Below are 10,365 nucleotides of genomic sequence, written 5' to 3'. Positions count from 1 at the left end.
ATTGCTGTTTTTTCCCATGCATTCCTTTTTTGTTTTTTGTTTTTTTGTATTGTCATAATCATGGATCATGTGTAAAATTAGTCTATTTTTAATGTATGATTTGCGCATGAGGGTGATTCATCACTATTTCACTTTAATAAAGATACCGGCCTGCATGCAATTCTTGTCCTCACCATTGAAGCGTGGGGGCACTATGTCTTAAACGTCACTTTAAATCGTTTGCTGTCTTGAAGTGGCGCGCTAATGCAGGGTAGTTATTCCAGACTGCTTTTACAGTATTAAAACTACTCGCCACCCACCTGATGGTGAATATCTGACCAGTTCTCAAAATTTGCATATTGAGATCTGCAGCTGCTTCCTCGAGCAATCGCGCATTCTTTGCGGACTGGTGATACAAAGCGTACAGCTTGGAGATGAAAGTTAACATAAGGCAAGTAGGCGTACAGGCTTGTAATAATGGATGTGTTTTGAGTAAGTCCTTGCTCTGAGGCACGTGCCCCCCTCCCAAAAGCCGCGGTATAGTTTGCACACTGATTATGATAATTATGCTAACATATTCATATACAGTATGTGTAATTTACTACATTTGGGTTAAAGGTCATCCGCATAGATCTCTTCCCATGTACAGATTACAAGAAAAAGGGTTTTATACTTAAGCTACTAGCTGTCTTTGTCTTTGGACTGACAGCCGATATTTTCCACCTACTAGGTCTTTATGCTGTAGTAATGATGGTATCTTGGATGACATATTGTTCCTGAGTTAATAATTTAATCAGCATCTAGTCAATATTTACCTTCACATTTCGGGATGGGCCCACTCCACATGACTTTTCCTCTTTCTAACTGACAGGAGATGGTCTCGGTTCCCTGGGTTTTGATAAAACCGTCCTCGCAGACCACAGAGATGGAGCTGCCAAGCTGGAAGCTGTCTCCAAATCGCCGCGCGTTGATGGGAATGCCAGGGTCTGGGCACTCATTATGGCCAAATGCTAAGGGAAAAAAAAATGTTACAAGAAGACACAGATATGATGAGGAAGATATTGGCGACAAGATGGTCAGAGAGAGAGAGAGACATACACAAGAAATGTTATTAAGGAGTGTGAAACCTATACTTAATGGGCGCTTACAGGCTGCATTTTGCTCATCATTTTGATTACATTTCTGAGAACCAATCATATAAGTATATGGCCGCAGCGTGACATCTTTGAGTTCAGTCCTGGTCAGGAAAACATCTATAAATTTCTCCTTAGGTAGGATCTAAGCATTTTTGACTCATTACATCGCATGTCTGCTTTGGGATATGGTCTGGCTCAACAGATTTAAGGGCTGTAAAGTTTTGCCAGCTGAAGCAATCTGGTGTGATCAGGTGATAGAGAGATTTTAAAATGACAAATGCAGTGACACCCCCCCCAAAAAAATAAAAAGCCAGATATACACAGCATGGTGAGAGCTGAAATCACTGTGAGGAAAAACTGTGACTGTGAGGAAACTTCAACTTCAACATTTTGGGAAATGTGTCTGTTTGCCATCAAACCCACAGTCAGATGGGAAAATCAATATCAATTTCCATTTTTGTTTGTCTGGTATAGAGATGTGTTTAGACTAAATTAGCTCAAAGACTGCAAGCAAGGGCAAACAGTTCACCACCATCAAAAATGAACAAATATCCCCTCCAACAATCCAAAACTATCTTCTTTACTGTACATGTTGTATCCTGTTGTCTAGCAAGCTAGTCATCAATACATCAAACAGTCACCTGGGGTTTGATCAATTACAAAAGTTTGCACAGCTGACAAATTTACAATGGAGACAAAACTTTTGACATGTTAAATGTTCCTAAAACACTTAAGTCTTGGTTTCTATTTTGACACAGGTTAAAGACACAAGATATGATGTTTAAAAAAGGCAATTTGCGAGTTTTTGGAAGGTGTATTGTTTTACTTTTGACAGAACTAGGTCTCTTCTCGCTTCTAATCTTTGTGCTAAACGAGGCTAAACACATCTTGGACCTCTCTCTGTACTGGTCGAACAGACAGGAAATGATCTACTCATCTGGCTTTGGGTACGACAACAAGAGCTAAAAAACTCCTGAAAAAGTATTCCTTTAATACCTTCCATGCCTTATTTTATGCTTTGTTCTGCAACCTACACCTCTATTCTTAGCTGCTGCACTGGCCACGTGATCCCTCTTTGATCAATGAAGTTTCTCTTTTGTCTTTTCCAGAACAACTCTTTATGTTGTTAAAACCTTCAGTCTGATCTAACGTTTAGTAAATAAAAGATAAAAGTTTCTATCTAAATGAATATTCAAAGGGGAAAAACATTGCTCTTTCTAAGTGATTGTTGTCATGAAAATCTTTGAGAATATAGTTGAATTTTTGTCCACGTAATGTTTTAAAAATGGATGGATATATTCTTTTAGAATAAAACCACCTCACATCTAATGTAGTCGCTAGAAGTCAAGGCAGAAAGTCATGCATAGAATTAATATACAGCCATATGAGTGTTGTTTTATAGCTTCAAAACAGAACAAGCCTCACACTCTCTTGCATTATTCTGCTGCAGAAGAAAATGAATATGACCCTAAATGATCCTTTTCCTGTCATTAAACTCAGATTTAGGTCAAATTGATAATTTCCCTGTATTTAAATAGGAAAGTGGAATTAAATGAAATAGACAAAAAATGACATACTACTGTATGTGATATTAAATCCTCGTCCTGACATGGAGTGGTCGGCCTGAAACTCCAGTCTTAGTGTGTTCGTATTGGACGTCAGATGGGAAGGACTCTCAGCTCCAGAGAACCTCCCTATGACGAGGGCATCATTTGTCTCGCCATCTTTCACCGTTAGGGAATCATAGGGGGCCTCAAGGTCAAAGTCATTAAATGCCAAGTGGATTCTGGAGCCTGGATCTGATTGGATGAGCCAGACGCAGTTCATGTTGTTCCCGTAGCCTTCTGGGTAATCTGGGGAGAGGACTGTTCCTGAGGGAGCTGTGAAGTTGGACATGCAAGGGACTGTGGGGAGAAGAGAAGTACAGGAATGCAAACAGGGACAGACAGACAGACAGACAGACAGACAGACAGAGAGTGGGGAGAAATAAAATTTAGGAAAGGAAAGGGGGGGGGGGTATTCTGTTAAATATTCATTGCCACAGCATCATCGGTCATCATCCGCTCCAGGCCATAATAAACTCTGTACTGTCACCATGGTGACAGGTCAGACTGAATGTTATCAACATCATAGCAGAGCACATGCCATGTTTTTTCCCCTCTGTAGCCATATCCCTAAAAATCACCTATGTATGATTTGAATACTTACATATGCATATGGGGATGTTTGCTGACCACTGATTGTTGTCTTGGCAAGAGATCGTTTTCTCTCCAATCAGCTCAAAGCCAAACTGGCACTCAAACCTCAGGATTCCTCCATTTGAGAAGCTGTCCCCTTCTCTTATTCCGTAGAGAGGAGTTCCAGGGTCACCGCAACTCTCCTTGTCTATTTCTGTAAAGACACAATTTCAGAAGGAGATATTAACATTTGAGAGTTTTCCCCCTGTGCTAATATACCTCCATTGTTGTCCAAAAACAATTAAAACATGCATCAATAAGCCCAATCGCAGGACTGGGTGACACGTTCCTTCATTAACATGAGCACTAACAATTTAAATAAGTCCTGCTGCCATAAATACTCATTAGAGCATTCATCTGCAGAAACTAGTACCCAACAAATTTACTATTTGCTCCTGTTTGCTAAAAACTACAGTGCACAAGAGACATGTTTTGAATCTTTTTAAAATTGAAAGTATACATTTATGATTTACATCTTCAGTAGGTACCAGTGGGCTCAGGGCTGAGATTCACAGGCTGTGGAATTCAGAAAGTATTCAGGGACAGACTAACACATCACTGATTTTGGTCATTTTGTTGAATTTTTTTTAAAGAAGAAGAAAGAAAGAAATTATGGACAAATGACGGCCTTATCATAACACTGATCTTGACTAATTAGCTAGCTCATTAGGTAGGTAGGTATCTCAGTTACTGTACAGAAATAACTTCCGACATACAGTGGGTCGGCATTATAGGGTAAATTACATAGAATAAAAACAACTAAGCAGCTTCTTCACAAAAAAATACCTTGTCTCATAGTGTTTATGAAACAAGGTCATTTGTCAGAGCTCAGACATAAAAAAGAAAATATTAACTGCTATTCTGCTAATTGGCATGCAATTTAATGACACAAACCTGAGGAGCAGTATTTGCAATGACTAATAACTAATAAGTTCTGTTTTATCAAAAGTTTTTTATCATCAAGTTTTTTACACTATAACTGTATGTTCAAAGTGGAAGTAAGGTGAAGGAAAGTACTTAGAGGCAACATGGATTGCTATTATACTAATTTTTGCTGGCATCCTTCCTCTGTCATTTACATAAAAGAGAATGATAAGATCCCATAGATTGCTTGAAACTGTAATTGTAAGGCAATTGTCAGCGAAGACATTTGGCTTTAGCTTTAACAACACATGTGGTCACCATGCAGAGGTATCAGCCTCAAATACCCAGTGGTCATCTTTCCCTGCTGTGAACCACTATGTCATGCTACAAAAGCTCATCATCCACTTTGAACAGAAATACACTGCCAACTGGAATAGGGTCTTGCTTGAAGATGATTGGCTCTTCGTTTGCTGCGTTAGGCGAATTTCTTGAATGCTTCTGCTTCTTCTTCGTTCACGTAGCCTGGAGCAAGTTTGTATCCATCTCCTTCTGTATGCCTCCTCCTTCCCCTGAGTTTGCAAGTATTCATGACACCTCTTTTTTCCACATCCAGTACGACCATAAGGTTAGACAGATCCTTCTTTGATTCTATATAAAGGTTCCACTATGTCACCATAATTCTCTTTAAAATTTCGTGTATGGTATTTCTAGAAATATAGCCTCTATTTCCCCCGCCTTCCTCTCCTTTATCCCCCTGTTCTCCTCTCCTATTTTCGGTATTATTTACAGGAGAGGCCCACGGCAGGAAGCAAAGGTGTGTATTTTGTGTGTGTGTTTCACTGTGAGTAAATGTATGTGTGTGCGTGTGCCTGAGTGCTTGTGCATGTGTCTGAGTGCGTGTTTGTGATGTATTGCATTAATTTCCATCATGACATCGTCTTTATGAGACCCGCAGACTCAACCAATCACAACCTGCCTAACACACATGCTTGTGCATGAACACACCCACACAGACACAAACGCACACCTAGCAGAAGAATAGAGAACAAATTGCTTTGGAGAGAAAACAGGCATACTGTCGGAACATTCCTATACTACTACTCTCTCTCTCACACTCACACACACACCTACACACACACACACAAATACTGTACATACATGCACCACACACACACATCCACAGTCAGTCTCTCCCATAGCATCACAATCAGGGACACACACATATCTGTTCCTCTTTCTCACACACACATACACACACATACACACACAAATAATCCTATTGTGTTTGTAACAACAATGCTGACAGATTCACAAAGGGGATTAGGCTCCTTAAAGTGTGTGTGTGTGTGTGTGTGTGTAGATGAATGTGTATGTGTGTGTGCAACTTCAATATTATGCTTGTGATTGCATGTTGAGCCCCATTCCATTTTGTTCTATAATACTCCATCATGCTCATGCAATATTGTCCATGGGAATACAGATATACGTACACAAACACGTAAATGCCTTACAAACACACACATGCACGCACAAGGGAGTGTAAATGCACTACCTTTAAAGATCTGCAAGTAAGGTAATAGATTTTAGAGGGATAATGAGATTGGAGAAAGAAAAGGCTTATTGGCTGTTTCTCTTTTGTGACCATTTGGAAACTGATTTTACAGCTAGGTTCCTAATAGTAATTGAATGCTGAATGTATAGCTGTATGCATAGTCTAATGTTTGTCATATGCTATAAATTGTCTCCTGCAAGTTCTGACTGTGGCTGTGCTTTACGTTCAATAAGTGCAATACATGTATCCCCTACCAGTGTCTCCAAAAACAAAAGCAAGATGCATTAAGAACATGAAACTATATAAAATAATAATCTGAGGTAGCCATAAGAGCCACAGAAGACGATGAATTGAGTAGAAAGGGTTATGCACACTCAAGCAGGTTTGCAGTGTGAGGAAGAAATGAGAAATTCAGCCTGTCTAATTAGCTTGCGGTTGTCTGAATCTGTGACCTAATGGGAGTGGCTCAAATTGACTTGTTCACACTGTAGACATCAGAGAGGATGGTCTGTTGAATGAAAATGATCTCATTTATTACACTCACAATACTGACTTTTTTCCCTGCCTCTCTCAGGTTCTAAACCAGGCCACTGAGGAGCTTTTGAGGATTGATTTGATATGAGATGTGTGTATAAGAAAGACATCAATTTTCGGCTCTCATTAAAACACACAATCTCTGTCGGCTCTTGTTACATAAAGTGCACAAAATGTTTTTTGTACTCAACGGTGGAATTCCCTTGTACCTGTAACTCTCTGTAAATTGGGCTTTAGGATCACAGATAATAATTGGGCTCTTTTCTTTGATCTGGACACATCACGGGGCAGAAATACATCACTCCAGTCTGCTGTAAAAACTCCTCAACTACAGGATCAGCCTCTGTCTCATGACCCTGTAATAGGCTTGTGATTTCAACATCATCAGTGAATTTCAGGATGTGCCTGTCCTCAATAAGATTCCTGCAATCTGTGTACGTAAAGACCAGGTGAGAGAACAAGACACCCACATCTCAGAGGCATTTTTGCCATTTTTGTTTCACTAAGATGTTACTGTTGCTTCCTCTCCCCATCTAAGAACATGTCAGAAATCCTAATAAATAACTAAACAAACATTGCGTGTGTAATGCAAGGGAGTAAAACCAACCAAAGCCTAAAAACACTATACTTAAGAAAGGTTAAAGCAGCCTTTCCCAAACGCCTCTTCTGCTCGTCGTAACCACAAAGAGTCTAATGAGCTCTAAACCATCTGGAGCTGCTTCTTGATGAGCCTTTCAAATGACTTCATGACTAATGAGGACCACAAAACGGCATCTTGTATGTTCTAAGTAAGCACAGCACTGCTTAGTCTAGCCTGGTGACCCCGTTGTTATAGAAATCTGAATTGACCATCAGTCAAATTAAGAATCAGGACAATTCAGCTGCTGCACTGGCTCGGTTAGCAAAAGCTATATATGATTTAAAATGTATGGAATAAATTATTGAACCCTAATGAGAGAAACAATCAATTATTTATGATGAATTTTGACTGAATGAACTACAGGTATAGTTTTTCAATATGAGTAACACTGGTAGCTACGAGATGACTGAACATTACATGAGTCAATAATTCATGACTAGAAAATGAAATGCTGTTTACAGTTCTATGATGAAGCAAGCCCTGCCCTTCACAGGTTACCTCTAAAGCACACATGCATGTATGCACACACACACAACCAAAAAAACCAGCCAGTGAGCCAGTGAGCCAGACTTGGCTCACTACCCCAACACTAAGGTTATTGACTGTAAAATTGAACCACATTTCTGGTTATGTTGTGAATGAATATTTCATGAATTCATATTTCATGGTGTTTCAGCCGCTCTGAATGAAATGTTGTATAGTGCTGTGTGATTAAGAGGGTCCTGCTCAGTACCCGGACTAGAGTGCTGCAATGGGATTGAGACCTTGTGGGACCAAACACAAATCTAATGGGTGCAGGAAATATTTACAATAATGCTGGCCGGAGCGGGCGATCAGCGTTACCCCAGGATGAAATTTTATATATGAATAAAGTTCGGATATAGTTCTATTTCTTCTGTTATTTTCTCTCCTCCTCTCGCAATCTCTCCATTCAAACCACTCATGCAGTCTGCTTCATATATTTTGTTAAAAAATAACGTGAAATAAAAAAACTACTAATCAACTACATCTAAAAACAGACAGACTTGCAATCAGACAAAAAAACATATGGGTGCACAAATGCAGGGAAACATAAAGAAAATGCAGAAACACACACACAAACACTGGAGTCTTTGTGTCCCTCTCAGCACACATGCACATTCACTACGGACCCATCGAACCGGGGGGTCAACTGTGCTGTAAAAATCCACCTTGACATCTTTTCCCTCCTATAAAATATGTCACATATTAAAGACCATAAAAAGCAGATGAAAAATCTAAAATAAAAATCTCAAAAGTAAGTGCTGACATTATGACTCTGTGATGGGATCCTGATGAGGATAAGAGAAAAAAGAAGAAGAAAAAAAACTCCGCCCAAACAGCGATGATTGAGTGACATTCAAATTCAGGGATGAGAATTTTATTTGGCTGTGATATCATGTGTTTGACGCATGAGCCTGAACTGCTGAGTAAAAGCAGGTAAGCTAAAAGTATGCTATGAGATAAACCTAGTAACATCTAGCATGTGGAGCCAACTAGATAAAAAGCATTTGTCGTGAAATTAACACATGTACCATCGAGACCTCTTTTACAACTGGCTGTGAAGAAGGCCCTTGACGTTTATGCTGCACTTTGTAGTCTCGGAGCACAGCGTTACATAACACAGGATGATGGGATAATGCTAGAAGGATGCACTTAAAAAAGCCAGAGCTAGAGGGAATGACTCATCGCCGAAAACAAATTCTCAAAAATCACCATTCACGTGTTTCAATGAAAATAGAGAGGTGAGGCAAAAATATTGTGTAACCCAGGCGACCATTATCGGGGGAAAAAATACTCAATATACAGTCATCAGATACACGTCAGGCATTATTGTTGCAGGCATATTTATAAACTTGCACTTGTTCAAACTTAATATGTACTATACAGGAATGGCATAAATTATCTATTTCTTACTAGTCCTGATTGGCCCTTATGTACTTTTTCTAAAAGCTTGTTTCCGGCATCTCAAAAGACACAATACACCACCACCATCCATCTGACAGTTCAATCAATCTAATGTGCCACATCCTTGGTCAAAATGTGGCCTTAGTGAGCAGCAGGTGAGTGAGGGCAAATGAGCACCTGTGCCTGTTTCAATTGGCAGGAATCAGCTGCTGCTCCTAAGTGGAACAGAAGGTTTACTCTGTGTGGAGTGTTGAATCCAATTGGCAGCTGCTGCATTTGATATATAGAAAGCGATAATGGTGCTCTAAAATCCCACTCTGTAGCGGCCCCTAAAATCTCAAAAGTAAGATCAGCTGGTGATGGAATACTGCTGAAGCCCCTCAGAGATCTTACAAACAATTTGAACAACCAAAACACCAGTTATAAGAGGAGAGGAACTGAAACGGGTGCGATCTGTATATCCCTGGCCTTACGCCACTGCTAGCCACAAACTAAACCTCCTTTCTGAGTCAGAATATGACTGTTAAATAAATTACTTTATGAGATGGACTTTATTCAGAAAGGTTTATCTGGAAGCTGTGCAGGCCCCTCTGCACCCATTCTAAGAAGAAAGTTCAGTACATTTCTTCCAGCTGCTTGGGGATTTGTGAATATGCATTATTTTGCATATTCACATATTGAATGATTTATTGAAGACACACAACATATTATCTATATATACTATACATATTATAATAAGTAGATTAAATTGAATACATGAATGATTCCTTGGAAACAATCTGAAATACATATTGTAATGTTATTGGTTGACTTTTTTTTAACCTTTCTGTGGTAGTTTCTATTTTCAAACCAACCAATTTTAAGTCAGACATCATTCTGTAACTACATCCTGAGAAACCCAGACATACATCTGTCCATGCATTAACACGCTCAATATATTTTTCATTTCATAGAAAATGAAAATAAATCACTGAGGCGCTGTTTTATTGTTGCTGAACTCAAAAAATAAAGCAAATATTACGATTTTAAAATGCTTTACTGTATCGTAAAACTCCTTCAATCACACACAAATGTACACACACATGGAAATAATGCTCCAAAACCTCAATGGCACCTCTTTATGAACTGTGCAGACAGATATATAAGCTTATGATGAATTAATTTATTCATAGAGTAGATAGAAACTCACTGAAACTTTAATGTAAATGATGTCAATAATGTTGCAGTGCACCCTTAAATCTATAGCTGTGACATGTCGTGATTCAGCGTAGACTGAAAGATTGCCGTACACGCAGTCTGGACTGCTGCGTGTGTGTGTTTGTGTGTGATTTGTATGCCTAGCAACGGGGAGTGGAGTCAGAGTGTTGCCAGGTTGGTGACCTTGGCTTTAATAATAGATGAATGGTGACAAGAAAAAGAGAGGGACAGAGAGAGAGAGAGAGAGAGAGAGAGAGAGAGAGCAACAACCCTCCTTCACCTGAGAGCCCCGAGCGACCG

General features: G+C 39.4%; 1 protein-coding gene across 1 annotated transcript in view; it reads right to left on the bottom strand.

Annotated features, from left to right (window-relative positions):
• Window positions 1-10,365, bottom strand: part of LOC118343277 (CUB and sushi domain-containing protein 3-like) — a 323,719-nt gene that overhangs the window by 78,755 nt on the left and 234,599 nt on the right. Inside the window, 3 exon segments of the mRNA XM_035682048.1 lie at window positions 795-989; window positions 2,693-3,019; window positions 3,324-3,506. Coding sequence (XP_035537941.1) covers window positions 795-989; window positions 2,693-3,019; window positions 3,324-3,506 — 705 coding nt within the window.

This window comes from Morone saxatilis, unplaced genomic scaffold, assembly GCF_004916995.1.
Source record: "Morone saxatilis isolate NCDOM2014 unplaced genomic scaffold, NCSU_SB_2.0 Contig9, whole genome shotgun sequence".
NCBI classification, from domain to species: Eukaryota; Metazoa; Chordata; class Actinopteri; family Moronidae; genus Morone; species Morone saxatilis.
Note: the sequence above shows the minus strand (reverse complement) of the source record. Positions and strands in the feature narration are given on the sequence as shown.